The 25,686-nt window shown below is 39.8% G+C and overlaps 1 protein-coding gene, 1 long non-coding RNA gene and 1 other non-coding gene across 3 annotated transcripts; 2 read left to right on the top strand and 1 right to left on the bottom strand.

The window, feature by feature from the left end:
- Window positions 1-220: 220 nt before the first annotated feature.
- On the top strand, window positions 221-21,173 carry LOC110151207 (cytochrome P450 2C23-like). The gene is made up of 9 exons (XM_070470020.1): window positions 221-470; window positions 2,450-2,612; window positions 9,021-9,170; window positions 9,788-9,948; window positions 10,444-10,620; window positions 13,372-13,513; window positions 15,357-15,544; window positions 17,900-18,041; window positions 20,484-21,173. The coding sequence occupies exons 1-9, from the start codon at window positions 288-290 to the stop codon at window positions 20,663-20,665; spliced, it is 1,488 nt and encodes a 495-aa protein (XP_070326121.1). The 5' UTR covers window positions 221-287; the 3' UTR covers window positions 20,666-21,173.
- Window positions 1,700-5,947, bottom strand: LOC139035955 (uncharacterized). Its single transcript, XR_011488602.1, has 2 exons — window positions 4,417-5,947; window positions 1,700-3,575 (listed from the first exon to the last, which is right to left on the bottom strand). It is a non-coding gene; the product is annotated as an uncharacterized lncRNA (long non-coding RNA).
- On the top strand, window positions 11,991-12,096 carry LOC139036171 (U6 spliceosomal RNA). The gene has a single exon (XR_011488903.1). It is a non-coding gene; the product is annotated as a U6 spliceosomal RNA (small nuclear RNA).
- Window positions 21,174-25,686: the final 4,513 nt, after the last annotated feature.

Genomic DNA, 25,686 nt, shown 5'->3' with positions numbered 1-25,686 from the left:
CCCAGCTTTATAGTTAATGTATCATTAGTGCTGAAAGGAAATAGTACATGTAATGGAGAGGCTTAAAAAATCAAAAATTGCAGATTTTGTGAATGAGAGGTAGGAAAGATATGAATCCATCCCAATCTCAAGCTTCGGGAAGTAAATACGGCCAAAACCATTACCGGGTTGTTTGTTTCCTAAGTCCAAGAACTCAGACCAGCCTTTGACTTACAGATCATACCCTGGGTGTGTATAAGACTTTGCCAACAAACAACCCAACCAGTTACTAACACGGAGTAACCAAGATGGAACAACTGGAAATCACTATTCTTGTTCTTGTGATTTGTATCACTTGCCTAGTTTTTCTTTTCATGTGGAAGAAAGGTCACAAAGGTTTGGGAAAGCTCCCTCCTGGTCCAACTCCCCTTCCCATCATTGGGAATCTGATGCAACTAAACCTCAAGGACATCCCTGCATCTCTCTCCAAGGTAAGGGGGTTTCATTAGGGGCTAGTCATCTCCAGGTAAAGGGGAGTCACCTTCAGATTATCTTTTTGTCATCTTTAAGTTTTCTTATTAATTGTTTTACTCACTGCTAAGGCACTTTGGTGTATCTATTTCTGTATTACACGACAGAAATTCTTCCTGCCCCCCTTTATTTTTTTCTGAATTGGATCACTTTAGAGGTGATAGTGAAGTGAGTTAACCTGACCTGAGATACAGATTGAATTCTAGTGAATGGGAAAATTCTAAAGTCAGAACATATTTTAACTGAAAGTCTTCCAATCCTTTCTGCATATAACACTAACCAAAGACAAGCAAATGTAAAAAAAAAAAAAATGTAAACAATGTCCTTTTATATTATTATTACTATTTCAGACTAATCTATGGGATAATTTTTGATCCTCCTTTTGAAGAGTGATCCTCACACCTTGCTCTAACACAACTCAACTCTGCTCCCTGACTGACATTCACTCCTTTGAGTTCACTGTGCAAGTATACATTCTCCCCAAATCCCTAATTACTGTCGTCTGACCAGTGATAAAGAAAGTAGGATGTGCATGCACACACACACAGAGGAGTATTATTTCTCTTTAAAGAAGGAGGAAATCCTGTCACTGACAACAACATGGATGAACCTGGAGGATATTATCCTAAATTATAGAAGCCAGACACAGAAGGACAAATACTGTATGAACTCACTTACATGGGGACTCTAAAAGAGTCATACCCATAGAAGTAGGAACTAGAATGGTGGTTGCCAGGGACTGGGGGAGGAGGAAAAATAGGGTGATGTTCAATATTGCTGTAAAAAAGGAAAGTCAAGTTGCCATAGCTAAAAGGGAATGGAATCCAGTGCATAAGCTGGAGAATTGGGCCTTTTGAGGGGCATGGAGAGTCATTTATATTAACAGAAAACTATGTATATGGGTACAGATTCAAGTGAACAAGAAGCTATGGTAGAAGCACATGGACATTCTCTTCTATTATTTCTGTGAAATAGGAAGCAACATCATCAGCTGAGGGTAAGGTTAGGAGAGGAGGGCCTGATATTTTGTGCCCTAAAATACAGAGAGACACTCCTTCAGAGGAACCAAGGAAGTAGTTTCATTTTCCTTGGACAGAGAAAACAGAAAGTGGCAAAATTCTCTACCATTTATGTGTAAGTTTTAAAAAGTGTAGGAAAGGCAGAAAGAAAAAAGAGGTGGCAAGTTCAATAAGTTTTGCCATTTAAGAATTTTATTTTTAAAAATGGAGGATTATAATATGCATATGGGTCTTTAAATGTGATTTTTTTTCAACTATTTAATTTAGAACATGAACATGTTTCCGAACCATCATCATACATCTTCACAAAAGTACTTTCAAATGGCTACTTTAAATTCACATGCATGGATGTAAAATACATTTGAAAACCAATCCCTAGCTGGCAGCTGTTTTAGTATTCTATTTTTCCCCTTGACACAATGCTATCATAAATATATAGATTTCATTCTTTTTAATACCTATTAAGTAATCTCTCTTTTTCTTATCATTGCTGCTTCCTTCTTATCTTTAGTTTTATCTTAAATGTTACCTCCTCATAGAATTCTCATCTATTTTATTAAGTTTTCCCATTATCATCTAGCATAAGTACATTCTTTATCACTTTCATAGAATCATGTGCAGCTTGTATTGCAAATGTAGTTTGTTTTACTGCCTGTTACTTCCACTAGACTCTAAGTTCCATGGAGTTCCTGGCACAATGTCTGACAATATAAGTGCTTAGTGAATATTTATATTGCTCAATGGTTGCATGTATAGATGAAGGAAAGAATGAATCCATGACTGTAGCCCAAGTTAAATTACTGAAAGGAACTTAATGGAGCAAGGTCTAAGCTACGGGTGAATCATTACTTAATTCCCACTGAAGCCTCCAATGGAGAGATTTCACAGTAGCCCTTATAGTTGTTTGTATCTCTTTATAGTTGGCCAAACAATATGGCCCTGTTTACACTCTGTACCTTGGATCCCAGACCACTGTGGTCTTACATGGATATGAGGCGGTGAAAGAAGCTCTAATTGATCAAGGTGATGAATTTCTTGGCAGAGGACCTATTCCTATTATTGACGATACCCAGAGAGGATATGGTATGTTTCAAAATACAAGTTAATTCTTTTTAGCAAAAAAGTGTGATTAACCTAATGAGTATCTGCTTTGCAACAAGCGATAAATTAGATGCTGCAATACTGTAGTGCAATTCAGATACTAACTACTCAGAATTAGTTCATATTCCATATGTTAAGTACATGTGTGTGTGTGTGTGTGTGTGTGTGTGTGTACACACGTGCGTGCTAAGTTGCTTCAGTCATGTCCCATTCTTTGTGACCCTATAGATTGTGGCCCGCCAGACTTCTCTGTTCATGGAAGATTCTCCAGCCAAGATTACTGGAGTGGGTTGCCATGCCCTTCTCCAGGGGATCTTCCTGGCACAGGGATCAAACCCAGGTCTCTTATGTCTCCTACAATGGCAGGCAGTTTCTTTACCACTAGTGACCACCTGGTAAGCCCTCCGTTAAGGGCATCATTCTTCAAAAGACTACCCTCACTTCTGATGTCAGCTGCAAGTTCAGGGGTCTCCAATTACCTGCACTTACAACCAGCTGGCTAAAAATTCAGAGTTTCCATGATCACCTCAGGTTCAATAATTTACTGGAATGACTCACAAAACTCAGGAAGATGCCATACTTACAATCACAATTCTGTTACATATGAAAGCTACAAATGGAGAGACATGTTGGACAAGGTTTAGGAATGCCTCAAATGCAGAGCTTCTATATTCTCTTGCAAGGAATCAGAATGTGTTACCCATTCAATGTGTTGGTACGTTCATCAACCCAGAATTTCATCGGAGCTTTGGTGTCTGGAGGTTTTCACTGGAACTTCATTACTTGAGCACAGTTGATTGATTGATTGGCCATCTGATAGAACTCAGTCTCTAGCTCCTTCCATTCCTTGAAAGTCCTAAGGTCTGGCTGATATCACTTGGGTGGAAGCTTCAGTTCTCTGAATACAAAGTTCATCTTTCTGGCATGGCCAACTCCATCTTGACACTGTTTAGGAATCTACCATGAGTCACTTTATTATCATAAACTTAAGTGTGATCCCAGAGGCTCAGCATGAATAACAAACTTCTGTGTTAGAAGTGGGAAAAGCCAAGGATTTAGAAGCTGTCTCCCATGAATGGGGACAAGAAACAGACAATTTTTTTTTTATTGTACAACAGATACTCTGATAATTCTATTGAGATAAACATCAAAAACAGACTCCAAGTTCCCTTTAAGGTAAATCTGCAAATATGATTGTGATTTAAAAAAAAGCAATCTGGGAAATATTTTGAAAATAAAAGTTGTTACCTAAAGGTCTTAGGATTTAGAGAGCCATGTTTGGGGTGTCATTTCACAGGGTACAAAGATTGCATGGCATAGTGGCAGCAACAACAGACAACTAGGTACAGAAATTACTGTGTTTTCAATGTCAGCTCTTGGTTTGGGGCTGGTGGGGGGTGGAGAGTTGGGAGTGAGGAGGCAGAGAGAGGGTGGTAAGATCAGACAGGTAACACACAGGGAGCCACAATGGTACTTAGTCAAGCTCAAGTTCTTCAGTGGGACAACAGGCTCACAGATAATTATTTTCTTACTATGTTTCAAAATGTAGACATATGTTATATATATATTCCTTTATATATATGAAGTATTGCACAATTAAAAAAACTTAGGACAGCCTGAAAATCTCCTCTAATCCATTTAAAATGGTAAAATTGCAACAAGCCCCAAAGAAATAGAAACTTCCTTTCAAAGCATATTTATGAATAATTAATTAAATATTATGCAGTGTACTAAGTGATGAAAGAAACAATTTTTAATCACTCTTACATAAGATGTACATGCTTACCTAAAGAAGCAACCAAATCTTCTCTCTAGTTCTTCCCTTTTTTAAAAAAACAAGTTGATTACATTGGCTGTGTGTGAGCTTTGGAATTAATTATTTGTTTATGTTTGTATCTGCTAAAACTTCATTGCTCTACAGGCTTCTCCCTAGCTGCAGCGAGAGGGGGCTACTCTGTAGTTGCGGTGTGTGGGCGTCTCATAGCAGTGGCTTCTCTTGTTGTGGAGCACGGGCCCTAGTGCACACGGGCTTCTGTAGATGCAGCATGTGGCCTCAGTAGTTGCAGGTCCTGGTCTCTAGGGCACAGGCTCAATACTTGTCGTGCATGGGATTTTTTGCTCTGTGGCATGTGGGATATATCCCTGCTAGGGATTGAACCCATGTCTCCAGCATTGGCAGGCAGACTCTTTACCACTGCCACCAGGGAAACCCTGAAATTAATTTTTAACTGGAGCAGAAGGTATTAGGCTGGATTGAGCTCAGTTCAGTTCAGTTCATTTCAGTCACTCAGTCCTGTCCGACTCTTTTCAACTCCATGAACCACAGCATGCCAGGCCTCCCTGTCCATCACCAACTCCCGGAGTTTACCCATTGAGTCCATTGAGTCAGTGATGCCATCCAACCATCTCATCCTCTGTCGTCTCCTTCTCCTCCTGCCCTCAATCTTTCCCAGCATCAGAGTCTTTTCAAATGAGTCAGCTCTAAGCATCAGGTGGTCAAAGTATTGGAGTTTCAGCTTCAACATCAGTCCTTCCAAAGAACGCCCAGGACTGATCTCCTTTAGGATGGACTGGTTGGATCTCCTTGCAGTCCAAGGGATTCTCAAGAGTCTTCTCCAACACCACAGTTCAAAAGCATCAATTCTACAGCACTCAGCTTTCTTTATGGTCCAACTCTCACATCTTCACATGACTACTGGAAAAACCATAGCCTTGACTAGACAGATCTTTGTTGACAGTAATGTCTCTGCTTTTTAATATGCTGTCTAGGTTGGTCATAACTTTCCTTCCAAGGAGTAAGCGTCTTTTAATTTCATGGCTGCAATCACCATCTGCAGTGATTTTGGAGCCCCCAAAAATAAAGTCAGTCACTGTTTCCACTGTTTCCTCATCTATTTGCCATGAAGTGATGGGACCGGATGCCATGATCTTAGTTTTCTGACTGTTGAGCTTTAAATCAGCTTTTTCACTCTCCTCTTTTACTTTCATCAAGAGGCTCTTCTTCACTTTCTGCCATAAGGTTGGTGTCATCTGCATATCTGAAGTTATTGATATTTCTCCCTGCAATCTTGATTCCACCTTGTGCTTCTTCCAGCCCAGCATTTCTCATGATGTACTCTGCATATAAGTTAAATAAGCAGGGTGACAATATACAGCCTTGACGTACTCCTTTTCCTATTTGGAACCAGTCTGTTGTTCCATGTCCAGTTCTAACTGTTGCTTCCTGACCTGCATACAGGTTTCTCAAGAGGCAGGTCAGGTGATCTGGTATTTCCATCTCTTGAATAATTTTCCACAATTTGTTGCAATACACACAGTCAAAGGCTTTGGCATAGTCAATAAAGCAGAAATAGATGTTTTTCTGGAACTCTCTTGCTTTTTTGATGATTCAGTGGATGTTTTGCAATTTGATCTCTGGTTCCTGTGTCTTTTCTAAAACCAGCTTGAACATTTGGAAGTTATTTGATATGTATCAAATAACTCATCAGTTGACATAAACAACATAAGCAACAGTTTAGTTGACATAAACAATAGTTTATCATCCTAGATCATCCCTGATCTCCACCCTGAATGCCTTTCAAGGACTGCAGTGGCTAATGATCTAACCCTTGTAGAGCGGGATGGTGAGCAAAATGCCTTTGTTGGCACAGGAAAGCAATGAAAATTTATTAAATAAATAGAAGAATAAATGAAGCACAAAAGATACAGCAATATTTGAAAGTCTAATTAAGGATTAAATAAATAATTTTGCCACATTTATGATTGCCTTTTGATTTAAAGATGATGTAAAAACAGTTAAAAATTTGAAGAGATGAAAATATTCCTAAATTTCAATGATAATAATAATGTTACTATCTAATTATTATAAAAGTTAGACATTATAGTAATTGGATTATTATTGACTTGAATTATTATTCTAATAACTATAATTATATAATAGCTAACATTTATTAAATACTTCTTGTGTGCCAGATACCATGCTAGGGGTTTCATATGTATTACCATATTCAGTTACCACGATGGCCCTATGAGGAGGATATTTTTTATTTCCTTTCAACAGATGAAAAGCTGAGGCAACAGAAGTTAATTGCTCATCCAAATTAGAAGCTTTTGGAGCAGATTTGAATTCAGTTTGCCTAACTCTAGAGCCCAGAACCAATAACCATAGTCCGTAGTCTTAATACACTAATCTATGTTTTAATTTTTTGGTTTTTTTTGGTTCAGAGTTAGAGCCAGTGGGAGACTGATGGAAAGTTTTGAGGAGTTTAAAGATATTGAAGGAGGAAACAGACAGAGCGGACTCCATCTTAGGCCAGGCTGCGAACATTAGGCTACATGCATAGTCACCCTCCCATTGTACTCTGAACTTTGTGCCCGGTGTCTATAGAAATGGCATACCAATGGGAAACCAGACCCCCGGATAAAAGAGCTTCAGGACTTGTACTTGGACTCTCCGTTGCCTAAAAGAATACGCTAATTATCTCTGTAACAGAACAAAGTAGTAAATTCCATTATGTTTATTGGGATATGACCAAAGTCCTATTGATAAATGTCCACTGTTTATCTAGTCTTGTGACACATTAATCATGGGTTAACTTTGATCGTATCTCTTTTTTACTTTGTCCAGACTAGTTTCAAGGAATTTGGGGAGGTGGGTTTGAGCAGGTACACTTAGGGTATATAAGGTTTTGACAAAAACTGGTCAGGGTCCTTGGCTAAGAGGAGACTCTGCCTTGGACCTACCGATGTAATAAACTGCACTCCACTATCTGCATTGTCCTTCTGAGTGAGTTTGTTTCCCCGGAACGCGTGGCTACAACAGTATCATAATGAGACTGGGTGGGGAGCTAGGGGGTTGTATTTGTTGTAGTTGTGTTCGACTCTGCGACCCCATGGACTGCAGCACGCCAGGCTTCCCTGACCTTCATTATCTCCCTGAGTTTGCTCAGACTCATGCCCATTGAGTCAGTGATGCCATCCAACCATCTCATCCTCTGTCATCCCCTTCCTTTTACCCTCAGTCTTTCCCAGCATCAGGGTCTTTCCCTCTTTGCATCGGGTAGCCAAAGTATTGGCGATTCAGCTCAGCACCAGTCTTCCCAATGAATATTCAGAACTGAATTCCTTTAAGATTGACTGGTTTGATCTCCTTGCTGTCCAGGGGACTCTCATGAGTCTTTTCCAACACCACATTTCGAAAGCATCAATTCTCTGGCACTCAGCCTTCTTTATGGTGAGAGGTGGGTGTAGGGAAATCCATTGAATGCTTTTTAGCACCAGAAAAATTGTCCTCGTATTTGATTTTGAGGAACCTAGAAACTCTAAATCTAGGAAACTGGTTTGAAGATGATCATAACCTTAGAAGCTGAAATGTGGTAGTGTAGTTTGAATTGACAAGAAGGTACAGATGAGAAAGACATTTTGAAGGTGGAGTCAACAGGATTTACCAAATGCAGCTGTATAAGGCAAGAGGGATGTGAAAATGCCCTGAAGTTTGGGTTTGAGGTACTAGGAAACTGGTGGTGCATTGAGAGAAATAGGAAATTCAGGACATACACAGAAGAAGAAATGAAAAAGCAGTGGGTGTGAACATACTGATTTCCTTTGTTCCTGAGTTCCTGCTAGTTCAGATTAGCTACCAGCTGTAGTAAATTCAGAAGTGAATAGAAATGCATAGTCCCTATTGTTCTGCTTTGCAGTTGCTTTTCCTCTAATAGGGGCTTCCTTGGTGGCTCGGATCTTAAAGAATCTGCCTGCAATGCAGGAGACCTAAGTTCAATCCTCCAAGTTGGGAAGATCCGTTGAGAAGGGAATGGCTACCCACTCTAGTAGCTCAGCTGGTAAAGAATCCGCCTGTAATGCAGGAGACCTGGGTTCGATCCCTAGGTTGGGAAGATCCCCTGGAGAAGGGAATAGCTACCCACTTCCGTATTCTTGCCTGGAGAATTCCATGGACAGAGAAGCCTGGCGGGCTACAGTCCGTGGGGCTGCAAATCCTCTAGTAGAGGAAGTCATGGGTAGAACTAAAGCACAAATCAGAGGGGTATTAAGTGCAAAAACAGACACTCAGGAGAGGGGTTTGTGAACACACGCCAGTCTTTGCCATCTTTAACAAAACCAGACAGATGGCCCTCCCCACACTTGGGAATGTTCCCTATGTGCCACTGATCCTGCCCCTGTCTCTTTCACCTCTGTCCTCTATTGACCAGGACTTGGGTTTTATTTTCTTTGTGACAAATATTTGACGCAAACCAAAGACTACGTTATGCTCTTCAAAGGCCAATTGCTAAATTCCTGATAAGGGGCAGTGGCCACAGCACAGGGTGGCTTCTGGGGACATCCAATTCTATGATGCAAAACCACTTTTCTGCTCTTTGCTTCTTTTCCTAGGAATCTTTTTCAGCAATGGGAAGACTTGGAAGGAGATGCGGCGCTTCTCCCTCATGACCCTGAGAAATTTTGGGATGGGGAAGAGGAGCCTCGAGGAGAGGATCCAGGAGGAGGCCCAGTTTCTGGTGGAGGAGCTCAGGAAATCAGAGGGTGTGTTCCGTGGACCATCTTTTGGGCCAGGGGTTACTGCGCACACAGCCCTTCCCGCCAAAGCTCCTCCTTCAGGAGATGCTCAGCAGTCCACAGTCTGCTCTGTTAACCAGGGCATTGGCAAGGAAAAGCGGGGCAGGAGGAAAATGACTCAAAGCTGTTACTTAGGATCCTTGAATCCCTTTGTTTGGGTTCATCTCCCAACTTCAGCACTTACTGGATGTGTAAATTTGGACAAGTTATTTAATTTCTCTAAGGTACAGTTTCCTCATCTGAAAAATGTGGCTAAAATTCAAACCTCAGATTGAGGGTTGGATAATACAGTTTGCAAAATATTTACACCGTATCCAGTATGTGGTAAATATTCTATAATATTACTTGCTCCTCTTATGACTATTACCATATTCACTGAATAATATAACAACTACTAGTAGTATCATAGTATAATACTATAGAGCATATAGTATTAATAGAAGATGCTTACATCCTAATTTGAAGAAGTTTAGAGAAAATAAAATCTAAGTATCTGTCTGAGGAGGAGAGAGGCCATCTTCTTGAAACCCTAATGCAGGCTGATGAAGATTCTAAATGTTAGAGTTGTTTTTTCTTCACACCAGCTCAGCCCTTTAACCCTGCTGTCACCCTGTCCTGTGCTACCTGCAACGTGATCTGCTCCATCCTCTTCAATGAACGTTTCCACTACAACGATAAGACCTTTCTCTCCCTGCTGGATTCATTAAATAAAAATTTCAATCGAGTAAGCTGTCTCTGGAACCAGGTAAGGCCAAGTCTTCATTCACCCTTGCACTTGACCTGTTGGGCACACTGGGAGCCCACAAGCGGGGTAAAGAGCTGCAAGCTGCCCACCTTGCCCCATGAGCATGTGCCAAGGCAAGTGCTGTCCCCTTCCCTCCATGTGTGTCTTATGTCAAGTGGATTAGTACCGTGTCACTTACACCAGCACCTGTGAAGGCTCCCTTCTGCTCGCTTCTGTTAGGTGATTCCCACAAAAGAGGATGTCATGTTCCCAGTTCCCTGCCTTTCTTTTAAGGCTCCTGTGCACATTCTCCCCCTCTCTTACTCTGAGGTTGGCAGAGAGTGGTTGAGCAGGAGATGAGAAGGGGCGACTCTCGTGTATGTGACGGTCATCCTCCCTTCTCTTTAGCTTGAAAGTTGGAGGAAAGGATTCTCCCTGGCCAGACCCTGCCCAGAGTTCGGTGCTCCACTTAGAAACCCTGGTGTCTCTTCAGTGGATTTTTTGTTCTCATTTTAGATTTATAATCTATGGCCAAAACTCATAAAGCCTCTCCCTGGAGAGCACAGAGCATTTTCAAAAAGGCTTAAGGATGTTCACTACTTTGTTCTGGAAAAAGTGAAGGAGCATCAAAAGTCCCTGGATCATAATAACACTCGAGACTACATTGACTGTTTCCTCAGCAGGATGGAGCAGGTATTGTATGTGACATATTTCCCTGATACTATATTTTATCAGTCCATGGGAATGTAGGAAAGCATAATCACACCATGTAGGTAATTCTTGATATTTTGATATCTTGTGGCAATGGGGTATGCTATTAACAATAGTAGAAATTTTTCATGGTGCAGAAATTTTAAAAGAGCAAAGGCCCTCTTCTTCCTTTGTATTTCTTTTTTTTCTTTTTAAAATTTATTTATTTTAAATGAAACAAAGATATATATTTTTAACAATGAAGGTACAATTCAAAAAGAAGATAGACATCATAAACTTTTAGACAACTTAACAACAAAGAAACAAAATTACATAAAGCAAAAATCAGAAGAAATATAAGGGAAAAGAAAAACATATACAATCATAGTGAGACATATTAACATTTCTCTGAGAATATTTTATCAAGTGCAGAAAAAATCAGAATAGAAGCATCTTGAATGATGTCATTAATAATTTAAATGTAATAAATTTGTGTTTAATTAATTTATATTAATCATATACCACACGAATATATTTAAAATGTTGTATTTCATATGTTGTTATTAGATGTCCATAGGACATTTAGAAAAACTGGCAATAAGATAAACATTACTAAATTTCAAAAAGTAAAATTCTTTTTTGTGTGTGTGATTCAGTTATACATATACATATATATTATTTTTGAAGATATTTCCCATTATAGGTTATTTCAAGATATTGACTATAGTTCCCTGTACTATACATAAACCTTTGTTGCTTGTTGCATATCTATTTTTCTAAATTATAAAGCTAGTATTCTATTCATACTAAGTCAAACAAGTGGAATCAAAATGTCATAAATTTTTTAGTTGGACAAAAACTCATAAGTTTTCTAAAAAATATATATTATACATATTATTTCCCTTTATTTCTATTAACTTCCTGTACTTAGACACTAGCATTTAATGAAATCTTCTCAGTATATATTTATGATGAGCTACATATATGTGTATATATGCATGTTTCTGAGCATATATTTATCTTAATGTGGCTAAAAGACACACACATCTTCTTTACACACCCATAGTCTGCCATTATTTGCCATGATGTTTCCCAGGTAGTATGTCACAGACCAACACATTATAAAAACTGGATTGTGTTTTCCCATGGAACAATTTTGTTATTTGAAGCTAACGATGGATAAGAGATTCAAAAAAATACATTATAATTAACCATCGGTGGTCTTAAACATATTGAATAGCAATTATCACACAGCCACCAGCTCTTAGAACATCACTGGCATAAGATACCAGCATCAATGTCCATGAGAACATCAGTAGGAAAACAGTCAAAACTGTGACAAGCTATTGTTATAGACTGCAAAAGGATATTCAGTGCTCATACTGGCAGCACGTACACTGAAATTGAATGATATAGAGAAGGTTAGCATGGTCCCTGTACAAGGATGACACACAAATTTGTGAAGTGTTCCGTATTTTTGTTAAGTGCACAAGACTTTTACCAATATAATTTCAATTTTTGTATTTCTGAAAAAAAAATATATATATACATATGTAACAACTTAAAATCTGAAAATAATTCCTTGAGCCCTGTAAAATTAACCTTGTTTATGCAAAGTTGGGCTTCCCCAGTAAAGCGTTATTTCAGACAGTAAAGAATCTGCCTGCAAAGCAGGCAAGCCCAGGTTAGATCTCTGGGTTGGGAAGATCCCTTGGAGGAGGGAATGGCTGCTCACTCCAGTATTCTTGCCTGGAGAATTCCATGGACAGAGGAATGTGGCAGGCTACAGGCCACAGGATTGCAAAGAGTTGGACACAACTGAGGAACTAAGACTTTGACTTTCATGCCAAAATCCCCCAAATATACATAAATAAGCAAAAGAAAAACACTGTGCAATTATATCATAAGTGTACAAGTTATAGCAAACAGTAAATAATAACCTGTTTAGTCTTCTTAATCTCTGGGAGGGCTGATTTAGACAGCTTGGTTTCCTTAGAAGACATGCTGAAGGAAGGCATGATGATGCTCTCTTTCCTTCTCAGAAATTTCCCTGGAGTTAGCAGAGACATTCAAGCTCACTCCACTTATCAACAATGTGCATTGAAATATCCTCTTCATTCTGATGGAAAAGTTTGTTGTTGGCCCTCAGAGGACTAGATGTTTATCTGGGAAAGAGAAAAAAAAATAGTTAGGTTTTTAATTCAGTCATTTAAAAATTTTCCTTCATACCAACTCTCTATCAGTCCGTGGTGGTTGGTAAAAGGAGTAAAATGATGAATCAAATACTACCCTGAAATTTTCTTTCATAGCACTTATCATACTTTAACAAAATATTTAATTGACCTCTATATTCTTCACTACAATACTCTAAAGGGCTGGGCTAGTATCGATTTCCCATGCTTTGTATCACTGGTCTGAAGGAAACAGACCAGTTCCAAACCAGTGATTTCTCTACACTGTGCTCACATTGACTTTATCATCTAGTCTTTTTCATTAAATATAATAAAAGAAGATTCCGTTAACTGAGGGTTACCAGGTTATTATGAAGTTGAGTAAAGAGGTAAGGTAACTTGTCAAGGGCATATATCTGATCATTGACTAACCTGGAATTTGAACCAGAAGTTTCAATTTCATGACTGATTTTTAAAAATCTACTACCTTACCAAGCACAAAATGAAGCCTATTACTAGTGATGGGGTGTGATCATGGAGCTCTGATAAGCTATTGCCTTCTTTTTTACTCTGCCATCTATAGGAGAAAGAGAACCCAGAGTCTGAATTTCACTTGGAAAACTTAGCAACCTGTGGATCAAATCTGTTTTCAGCAGGAGTAGAGACAACCACTGCCACCCTGAGTTATGCGTTCCTGCTCCTAATGAAATACCCTGAGGTTCAAGGTACAGCAAATATCCTAAGTATTTATTTAGGATAAAATAGGAGCTCCTGGAACTGGTGAAGGTAGGAAGGTACTACTGTCTGTGACAACTTCTCTTTCACTGGACAGCCTTGGCGAGCATCATGCATAGGGCCATCCATGTGGTTTGGTTTTACAGATCAAAATTCTATCAAATGATGTTGATAAGCAAGAGAGACCTTTACGAATCAAAGACTTTTTAAGTTTAAAAGCAGAGGAGCTTCTGAACCCCAGCTCTTCTATATATGATATAATGTTGCAGAGTCAGCCCAATTTAGATGAGGGATGCATGGGTTCCCATGTTGGATTCTCATTCTCAGCCGCCAATACCTGACTGTGTGACCTCAAACAAGTTATTTCACTTCATAGGCCTTTGTTTTTTCCATCTTGAAAATGGATCAGTCTCCCCAAAGGGGATTTTTAGCTCCAATATATTTTAAAATTCAAAAATGAAATGGTACTAGCTTGATTTTCTCAATCATATTCTCAGGGCACAGGTCTTAGAAAGCCAGTATTTTGTTCAACAAAATGGTGTTTGCTGTTCCCACAAAATGTTAGTAGGCTGGATGAGACTGACAGAGGAGATGCTCCCACTAGAGTGAGGATTAAACATTTCCCCTCTGCAGCTGCTCTGCCAGGAATCTGGGGTAAATCTTAATCCCTGCGCAGAGGTCATCTCCTCACCTGTACGGGAGGACAAACCAGTTCAGGCAGGAGGCCAAGGACATACCTAATGCAGCTTTTATCTTTCCTGAAGTGAAATCTCTGGTCTTTGCAGCAATATAGAAAACAGAAATTCTATGGCTGCTATGAAAAAGTCTACAAACAATAAATGCTGGAGAGGATGCAGAGAAAAGGGAAACCTCTTACACTGTTGGTGGGAATGCAAACTAGTATAGCCGCTATGGAGAACAGTGTGGAGATTCCTTAAAAAACTGGAAATAGAACTTCCATACAACCCAGCAACCCAATGATGGACATACACACTGAGGAAACCAGAATTGAAAGAGACACATGTACCCCAATGATCATCACAACACTGTTTACAATAGCCAGGACATGGAAGCAACCTAGATATCCATCAGCAGACGAATGGATAAGAAAGCTGTGGTACATATACACAATGGAATATTACTCAGCTATTAAAAAGAATTCATTTGAATCAGTTCTAATGAGGTGGATGACACTGGAGTCTATTATATAGAGTGAAGTAAGTCAGAAAGAAAAACACCAATATAGTATATTAACGCATATATATGGAATTTAGAAAGATGGTACGATGACCCTGTATGCGAGACAGCAAAAGAGACACAAATGTAAAGAACAGACTTTTGGACTCTGTGGGAGAAGGCAAGGGTGGGATGATTTGAGAGAATAGCATTGAAATATGTATATTACCATATGTGAAATAGATCACCAGTCCAGGTTTGATGCATGAGACAGGGTGATCAGGGCCGGAGCACTGGGATGACCCTGAGGGATGGGATGGGGAGGGAGGTGGGAGTGAGGTTCAGGATGGAGAACACATGTACACCCATGGCTGATTCATGTCAATGTATGGCAAAAACCACTACAATATTGTAAAGTAATTAGCCTCCAATTAAAATGAATTAATTAATTTAAAAAATAACATTTTAAGAATAAAGATTTTATACTGAAATTTAAAAAAAAAAAGAAATTCTATGAGGAACAGTTATGGGTTGTTTAGCAACATATCTTTGACCTTGGGAGCCTTTTCCAGGCCACTTTCTTTCCACATTGTAAGCATTTCCAAGTATCCAGGGAACACATCTCTTAAGTAGGATTCATGATTCATGTCTCTGCAGTCAAAGTTCATGAAGAAATTGACCATGTGATTGGACGCACCCGAAGTCCCTGCATGAAGGACAAGATGAAGCTGCCCTATACCGAGGCTGTGTTGCATGAGATACAAAGATACATCACCCTCATTCCTTCTAACTTAGCCCATGCTGTGGTCCGGGACACGAAATTCAGACAATATGTCATCCCCAAGGTTAGAGGTGGCTGGGAAAGCTGGCTGAGATAGAAGATGCAACATGGTACCACTCCACCCCATGGTAGATGGGGCCTGTTAGAGGCATCGTAGCTGTTTCAGGAAGAGAGGCAGCTGATAGACATGGAAAGAACACAAGTCCTGAGTTACATGGCCTGGATTTAAAATCCATCACTGCTATGCAGTGTACTCTCAGGCCATTGTGTCACCTCTGTGGTTCTGCCCCTGCCTTCCTGGAATGGGGAAGCTAACCCAGGGCTTCCACGGATCCTCACACTCTCATGTATAATAGTATATATTAAGGAGAAGTGATTGGCATTAGTATGAATCTTGTGGAAACAGAAATCTGATTTTCCATGATAGATTTTAAAAAGGGGGAAGAGATGGACAGTGTATCTGCAGCTCTAAGGTAATCAAGTGTCACTTTCTTTAAACCAATTCTCTCCTCCCAAGATCTCATGTACCAGGACATTTGGAACATTGCTGCCCATAATAATTAACAATGATCAAAACATTCACATGCACACTGGAGATGTAGTCAGTCTTCTGTAGTGATTAAAGGATTGGGTTTTACATTTGAGAGTGTAGAAGAGGAAGAAAAGGTGTCAAACCTGACCAGACTACTGCAAAACTGAAACAGCCCCCAACCTTACTGCCAAATCCCAGTGCAAAAGTCTATTAACACATAAGTCTAGTATCACATTGAAAATGCTATACCATCAGCAAGTGACGGTAATCAGGAACACAGGATGGTCTAACACCAGAAAATTTGGTTTAATAAAATTCACCATAGAAATAGAATTTAAAGAAAAACCACATGGTAATCTCATTTATACAGAAAGTGCTTTTGATAATATTAAAGAGTTTCTGTTCTGTTAGTTGCTTGGTCATGTCTGACTCTTTGTGACTCCACCAGGCTCCCCTGTCTGCAGAATTTTCTAGGCAAGAATACTGGAGTGGGTTGCCATTTCCTTCACCAGGGGATCTTCCAGACCCAGGGATTGAACCTGGGTTTCCTGCACTGCAGGCAGATTCTTTACCATCTGAACCACCAGGGAAGCCCCACCCATAATAAAATAGGAATAAATTTCTGATAGCAGTGATTACATTAAGAAGGAAACCAAGGGGGGGGGGGGGGAAGAAGGAAACCAAGGAACTTGAGTATAGGAAAAAGAAACTTATTTTCACTTTGAATTTTTTTTTATATCATGTACATGTATTACCTACTCCAAAAATTGTGAAATAATGTTTCAGGAAATAAAAAATGAAGTAAAAATGGAAAGAGGAGGCTTTCACTTAAATAGGGGTGCTTTATGATCAGATAGAAGTTGGGTCAAATTCTAATCATGCCACTTACTAATAACCTCAAGTAAATTGTTTCTTCTCTCTGAATCTCAACTTCTGCATTTATACAATGAGCCAAAAAAACAAGATCCTAGTGAATATGGTTGAAGTAAGGATTCAATGAGATTTATAAACAATTAAACACAATGTCAGGTAAATGTGAAGCATCCTGTATCAGTGGTCATTATCATTTTGTCATTTAAACCTCACAGGGTCTAATGGGGCAAAGAGGAAAGTGTATGGTGGCTCAGACAGTAAAGAATCTGCCTGCAATGCAGGAGACCCAGGTTTGATCCCTTGGTTGGGAAGATCCCCTGGAGAAAGGAATGGCAACCCTCTCCAGTATTCTTGCCTGAAAAATTCCATGGACAGAGGAGTCAGGCTGGCTACAGTTCAGTTCATGGGGTTGCAAAGAGCTGGACATGACGGAGTGACAAACATACACACATGCACGCCATTTTAGAAGTGAGGAGGTGGGATTTGAGCCAATAGATTTTGTAGATTACAAGGCACTATATCTTATTTTCTTACATTCACACCTGAATTCAGAAAGAAAAAAATTGTGAAAAGTGAACTCTTCCAATTTGAGGTGGCAGTTCTAATAAGGCACATGTCTAAACAATATGAGCTGCAAATCTTAGTTTGTGAACAATTGTTTTTTTTTTTTTTTTTTTTTAATTTTTATTAGTTGGAGGCTAATTACTTTACATCATTACAGTAGTTTTTGTTATACATTGATATGAATTAGCCATGGATTTACATGTTGAACAATTGTTTATTGCACATTGACTGTATCAGTTCTCTTCCCCCAGAGAACCATCTTATTATTCGATAAAAGGTATTGTATGATAGTGGGTGTGAAAAAACTCTCACACAAGACAGAAAGCCCTCACACAAGCTTTAAGAGTGCTCGGTCCTGTTTAATCCACTATAATTAAAAGTGTTAGGCTTTTTATGAACTAAAGATAAGTATGATAGCATGCCATTCCACTCTTTCTTTCTTGGTTCCAGGGTACTGTTGTATTGCCGTTACTGTCTTCCATCTTGTACGACTGCAAGGAGTTTCCTAACCCAGAGAAGTTTGACCCAGGCCATTTTTTGGATAAAAATGGCAGCTTCAGGAAAACAAAATACTTCGTGGCTTTTTCCATTGGTAAATATAAATACACACCATCCAAACCATACACATGAACCTTTTGAACAACTTTTAGCTTTGCTGAATGTACGTAAGTAGTCCACTAATGATCACAAAGTTAATCAAATCAATCTGCTATAACCCTCTAAATCAAGATGGAGCCATTTAAGTCTGTATACCAATAGGATCAGATAAGTCTTTCAAGGACTATTTTGTTATCTGGTGACTAAGTACAATACCAATTTTTAAAAAAATCAAGGCAAACCAATTCAATTCAGATGTCACACATTATCAGATAACAAAGAGACCTCCTTTTGTAGACTCTTACCTGTTGATCTCCCTTTTGTAATATACGAGGTTTCTAAAACAGAATGTTCAGGTTTCTTTCTTCTTTTAAAATGATTAAACATTATTGTATTAATTTACTGATTCTTACAGCCAGAGGCCATCAGAGGGACTTTGGTCATTTCATTCTCTTCCTTCCCCTCTGAAATCTAGAGCCCCACATACCCTTGCCTCTTTGCAAGAGCTGATTGGCTCCCAGTTGCTATTTCTCATAAGGTCATAAAGACAACTTAAGATCACTCAGCACATATTTTTTTTCTTTGTTATCCTAGTCAATTATTTGATTAGTATTTTCAAAAATAACAGTTTATATGTTTTTAAAAGATAGCCTGTGGTATTAAATAATCTTCCATACAAACATGTTTAGGTGGCATTGCATGATAGTTGCACAACGACTTATTGAATTAATCTAACATAGGTGTATGTCTAGTTTTCATCTACCTCATCAGCGTCATAAATAATAATGCAAGTGACATCCTCATTGGTGAATCTGTAGTTCCTACAGATAAATCCCCAGGAGAACTACTGAATTAAGATTATAAATCTCTTTAGAGAAATTATGGTTTGTTAGAGGAACTGTACCAGTTGATCAGCGAATTTGGAAAACTCAGCAGTGGCCACAGGACTGGGAAAGGTCAGTTTTCATTCCAATCCCAAGGAAAGGCAATACCAAAGAATGCTCAAACTACCACACAATTGCACTCATCTCACACACTAGTAAAGTAATGCTCAAAATTCTCCAAGCCAGGCTTCAGCAATACATGAACCGTGAACTTCCAAATGTTCAAGCTGGTTTTAGAAAAGGCACAGAAACCAGAGATCAAATTGCCAACATCTGCTGGATCATCAAGAAAGCAAGAGAGTTCCAGAAAGACATATATTTCTGCTTTCTTGACTATGCCAAAGCCTTTGACTGTGTGGATCACAATAAACTGTGGAAAATTCTGAAAGAGATGGGAATACCCAGACCACCTGACCTGCCTCTTGAGAAACCTATATGCAGGTCAGGAAGCAACAGTTAGAACTGGACATGGAACAACAGACTAGTTCCAAATAGGAAAAGGAGTACGTCAAGGCTGTATATTGTCACCCTGCTTATTTAACTTATATGCAGAGTACATCATGAGAAACGCTGGGCTGGATGAAGCACAAGCTGGAATCAAGATTGCTGGGAGAAATATCAATAACCTCAGATATGCAGATGATACCACCCTTATGGCAGAAAGTGAAGAAGTAAAGAGCCTCTTGATGAAAGTAAAAGAGGAGAGTGAAAAAGCTGGTTTAAAGTTCAACCTTCAGAAAACTAAGATCATGGCATCCGGTCCCATCAATTCATGGCAAATAGATGGGGAAACAGTGGCTGACTTTATTTTTGGGGGCTCCAAAATCACTGCAGATGGTGATTGCAGCCATGAAAGTAAAAGACGCTTACTCCTTGGAAGGAAAGTTATGACCAACCTAGACAGCATATTAAAAAGCAGAGACATTACTTTGTCAACAAAGATCTGTCTAGTCAAGGCTATGGTTTTTCCAGTAGTCATGTATAAATGTGAGAGTTGGAGTATAAAGAAAGCTGAGCACCGAAGAATTGATGCTTTTGAACTGTGGTGTTGGAGAAGACTCTTGAGAGTCCCTTGGACTGCAAGGAGATCCACCCAGTCCATCCTAAAGGAGATCAATCCTGGGCGTTCTTTGGAAGGACTGATGTTGAAGCTGAAACTCCAATACTTTGCCCACCTGATGTGAAGAGTTGACTCGTTTGAAAAGACCCTGATGCTGGGAAAGATTGAGGGCAGGAGGAGAAGGCGACGACAGAGGATGAGATGGTTGGATGGCATCACTGACTCAATGGACGTGGGTTTGGGTGGACTCCGGGAGTTGGTGATGGACAGGGAGGCCTGTCGTGCTGTGGTTCAAGGGGTCGCAAAGAGTCGGACACGACTGAGCAACTGAACTGAACTGAACTGAACCAGTTGATCGTCCTATAGCTGCTTCTGAGCTGTCCCTTTTCTGACCAGTGTTTTCAGTGGCTGTTAGGAGTATGTAGTGTTCGAATACAGGCTATTGTAATATTTAATTGTGGAACAAGCTAATGGAACTGTCTCCTCCTTTTAGGGAAACGGGCCTGTATTGGAGAGGGCCTGGCCCAAATGGAGCTGTTCCTGTTCTTAACCACCATTCTGCAAAATTTTGTCCTGAAACCCCTGGGTGAGACAAAGGACATAGAGACCAAACCTGTTGTTACCGGACTGATCAACATGCCGCCACCCTTCAAGCTATGCCTTATCCCCAGATGAAAGAAGAGCTTTTCTCTTTTAACAATTTAAATAAAAGTAATAGCTTTTTCTTCTCACTACTTCTCCCACCCCAATAGTCTCTTTTCATTTTAAATTCTGCCTAGGACAGAAACATGGGCTTCCCTCATAGCTCAGTTGGTAAAGAATCTGCCTGTACTGCAGTACAGAAACACTGCTCACTAAAAGCTTGATGGACATTTGTTTAAATCTATAAATTCCTTAAAATAAGGAGCTGGATCCTGAAAACTCCAGGGGTAAAATAATATCTTATACCCCATAGAATACTTTATAAACCATGATCCAGCCAAACCAAGCCCAGGCCCACAGAAGGCCTTTATCAGCAAATATTGGAGCCTTCACTTTTTCTGTGCCTTTGGAGATAGGCTGATATTCTATAATTTTCGAAATAGAGAATATAATGGTCAATGTGTATTTTTTCCATTTCCCATTGAAAGCACTTAGATGATTTCTGCCACATTCACAAAATAAATCCTTTCTTTCCACAGCAGGTTTTCAGTGAATGTTTGACTTTATTTCAAGCGTCAGATATCCCTTTCCTTGAGTTATGGACACTCTACAATTAGATAAGATAAACAGATGAAATTATAACCCCCATCACAAATCTCTCCCTGCCCCACCTCATCTATTTGCAGCCATTGCTTTACATGGAGACCCAAGAAGCCACCTTGGATAAAAGTCAACCATGTGCATAGGTAGGATTCAGACATGTATAGCTGCATCTTCTTCAGAAAGTGATGAGGGGCAGGACTAGGGTTTTGAGAGCAAGAGGGTAAATTGCAAGAAAAGACTGTTATTGCCAAAAGAATAGTGACACAGACGAGAATGGCTAGAACAACTGCCCAGTGGGGGCCTAGTGGAGTGCTGTGAACAGCAGCTGCCACAGAAGGATGGTTCAAATGTCAAGAGGCAGCCCAGACTCCAGGACATTGGGAGGGAAAGAAGCTTTTAAAGTAGAACTGAGTTTCTGGGCATATACTCAAAAGAATTGATTCTTTTGAGTTCTCCAACAGATATTTGCACACCCATGTCCCTAGTAGCATTATTCACAATGGCCAAAAAAGGTGGAAACAACCCAAATGTCCACTGGCAGAAGAGTAGATAAACAAAGCATCTGTTCTTCGGTGCTCAGCTTTCTTTATGGTCCAACTTTATATCCATACATGACTACTGGAAAAACCATAGCTTTGACTAGACGGGCCTTTGTCAGCAAAGTTATGCCTCTGTTCTTTAATATGCTGTCTAGGTTGGTCACAGCTTTTCTTCTGAGGAACGAGTGTCTTTTAGTTTCATGGCTGCAATCACCATCTCCAGTGATTCTGGAGCTACAAAGTGTGGTTATATACATACAATAGAGTATTATTCGGCCTTTAAAAAGGACTTATAGTTTAACTGAATTCTAGCTGAGCTATTTCAAATCCTAAAATATTATGCTGTTAAAGTTCTGCACTTGAATTTGAATGCCAGCAAATCTGGAAAACTCAGCAGTGGCCACAGGACTGGAAAAGGTAAGTTTTCATTCCTATTCCAAAGAAAGGCAATGCCAAAGAATGTTCAAACTACCACACAATCGCATTCTTCTCACACACTAGCAAAGTAATGCTCAAAATTCTCCAAGCTAGGCTTCAACAGTACATGAACCAAGAGCTTCCATGTTCAAGCTGGATTTAGAAAAGGCACAGGAACCAGAGATCAAATTGCCAACATCCACTGGATCATGGACAAAGCAAGAAAATTCCAGAAAAGCATCTACTTATGCTTCACTGACTACACTAAAGCCTTTGACTGTGTGGATCACAACAAACTGTGGAAAATTCTGAAAGAGATGGGAATACCAGACCACCTGACCTGCCTCCTGAGAAATCGCTATGCAGGTCAGGAAGCAACAGCTAATTTTAACATAAAACTGTTAACATAAAACAATGAACTGGTTCAAAATTGGGAAAGGAGTACGGCAAGGCTGTATACTGTCACCCTGCTCATTTGACTTATATGCAGAGTACATCATGTGAAATTCCGGGCTTGGATGAAGCATAAGTTGGAATCAAGACTGCTGGGAGAAACATCTATAACCTCAGAAATGCAGATGACACCACCTTTATGGCAGAAAGCGAAGAGGAACTAAAGAGCCTCTTGATGAAAGTGAAAGAGGAGAGTGAAAAAACTGGCTTAAAGCTGAACATTCAAAAACTGAAGATCATGGCATCTGGTCCCATCACTTCATGGCAAATAGATGGGGAAACAATGGAAACAGGACAGACTTTATTTTCTTGGGCTCCAGAATCACTGGAGATGGTGATTGCAGCCATGAAACTAAAAGACACTCGCTCCTCAGAAGAAAAGCTGTGACCAACCTAGACAGCATATTAAAGAACAGAAGCATAACTTTGCTGACAAAGGCTCGTCTAGTCAAAGCTATGGTTTTTCCAGTAGTCATGTATGGATATAAAGTTGGACCATAAAGAAAGCTGAGCACTGAAGAACAGATGCTTTTGAACTGTGGTGTTGGAGAAGACTCTTGAGAGTCCCTTGGACTGCAAGGAGATCAAACCAGTCAATCCTAAAGAAAATCAGTCCTGAATATTCATCAGAAGGACTGATGCTGAAGTTGAAACTCCAATACTTTGGCCACCTGATGTGAAGAACTGACTCATTGGAAAAGACCCTGATGCTGGGAAAGATTGAGGGCAGGAGGAGAAGGGCACGACAGAGGATGAGATGATTGGATGGCATCAGTCACTCAATGGACATGAGTTTGAGTGAGCTCCAGGAGTTCATGATGGACAGGGAAGCCTGGCATGCTGCAGTCCATGGAGCTGTAAAGAGTCAGAAACAACTAAGTGACTGAACTGAACTAAAAGTACTGAGGTCTGAGATATACTGGGGAAATCTGAGAGACAATGGCTGCAGCTAATTTGGAATGGCATATGCTTCTCAGAATTCCTAAGGTCAAAGGATGTGTGGCTGCTTGCCACAGATGAGATGTTAACCTAGGAGAGAGTAAGATCTTAAAGGGGTTCCACCCAACAGAACGGCAGGTAGTTTTGGGTTGTGGGCATGGTTGGCCCATCATATGTTAACCAAGTTAGGTCATAAATATCTCATATAAGTCAGCAAAGAAAGACTACCCAATTTAAAGAGGAGCAAAGGATTTGAATAAACACTTCTCCAAATAAGTTATACTAATGGCCAATAAACACATGAAAAGATTCTCAATATCACTAGTCACCAGAGAAATGCAAATCAAAACCACATTGACATACCATTTCACATCTACTAGTAAGGTGAAATTAAAAAGATAATAAGTATTTTCAAGAACACGGAGAAGTTGAAATCTTCATATATTTCCGATGTGAATGTAAAATGGTGCAGCCATGTTGGAAAATTATTTGGCAGTTCCTCAAAATATTAAGCATAATGTTACCATATGAACCAGTACTATTACCTAAGTATCTATCCAAGAGAAATGAAAATATATATAAATGCAAAAACTTGCACAAGAATGTTCATAGAATGATTCATAATAATTAAGAAGTGGAAACAACCCAAATGCCCATCAGCTGATGAATGGATAAACAAAAGGTGTTATATCCATACAAAGGAATATTTTCTGGCCATAAAAAAGGAATGAAGTACACAACGACAGCATGGATGAACCTTGAAAGCAGGCAGACACAAACGACCACATACTGTATGATTCCATTTATATGAATTGTCCGCAACAGGCAAATCCACAGAGACAGAAAGTAGATGGTGATTGCTTAGGGCTGAAAAATGACTGCAAATGGGCATGGAGTTTCCTTGGAGTCTGATGAAAATATTCTGAAGTTAAATTGCAGTGATGGTTGCAAAAACTCTGTCATTACACTGAACTGCATACTTAAATGGGTGAATTTTATAGTGTGTAAATTTATCTCAATAAAGCTGAGGAGGATGTTGCTGATTTTTGTTTTCGACTGTGCTGCTCAGCTTGTGGGATCTTAGTTCCCCTCAGTTCAGTTCAGTAGCTCAGTCATGTACAACTCTTTGAGACCCCATGGACTGCAGCACGCCAGGCCTCCCTGTCCATCACCAACTCCCGGAGTTTACTCAGACTCGTGTCCATTGAGTTGGTGATGCCATCCAACCATCTCATCCTCTGTCGCCCCCTTCTCTCGCCTTCAATCTTTCCCAGCATCAGGGTCTTTTCAAATGAGTCAGGTCTTTGCATCACATAGCCAAAGTATTGGAGTTTCAGCTTCAACATCAGTCCTTCCAATGAATATTTAGGACTGATTTCCTTTAGGATGGGCTGGCTGGATCTCCTTGCAGTCCCTAGTTCCCCTATAGGGATCAAACCCCAGGGCCCTAGCAGTGAAAGTGTCAAGTCCCGACCACTGGACCACCAGGGAATTCCCATAAAGCTGTCTTTATGCTTAAAAAAAAAAAAAAGAATATATATATAAACACAAAAACATCAATGATCAGCATAAATTTTTCTGATAAAATAAAGACACGATGACTAGTTAGTACTTTATGGTGCTGGTGGTCCTCTTGGTGCAGGTGGCAAAGAACCTTCCTGCAATATAGGGATCCCGGATTGATCCCTGGGTTGGGAAGATCTGAGGAGAAGGAAATGGCAACGCGGTGCAGTATTCTTGCTTGGAGAATTCCATGGAGGTTGCAAAGAGTTGGAAATGACTGAACGACTGACACTTTGACTTTCACTTCTTTATGGTGCATAAATGTCTTCTATAACCTACCTAGGGCATGCAACAGTCAAAACTCAGGTTCAAGGCAATATTGTGGGTCGAGGCAAGCTAGGACATAAGTATAGAATTAGACCAGGCTAGTAAGGGGAAAGGGAACATCCTAGTATCAGGCACAACCAGAAGTGGAGGCCACGGGGCCACTTATGGGGAGTCAACAATCCAATGGAGCTTGATAAATTCAAGCTACATTGAGACTGATGTAGGAAGAAGAGACAGGAGAGAAGGATTCAAGTTCATCCATAGGGTGCTGTT

The sequence above is a fragment of the Odocoileus virginianus genome, chromosome 7, assembly GCF_023699985.2.
Source record: "Odocoileus virginianus isolate 20LAN1187 ecotype Illinois chromosome 7, Ovbor_1.2, whole genome shotgun sequence".
NCBI classification, from domain to species: domain Eukaryota; kingdom Metazoa; phylum Chordata; class Mammalia; order Artiodactyla; family Cervidae; genus Odocoileus; species Odocoileus virginianus.
This window is presented reverse-complemented; position numbering and strand designations above follow the sequence as displayed.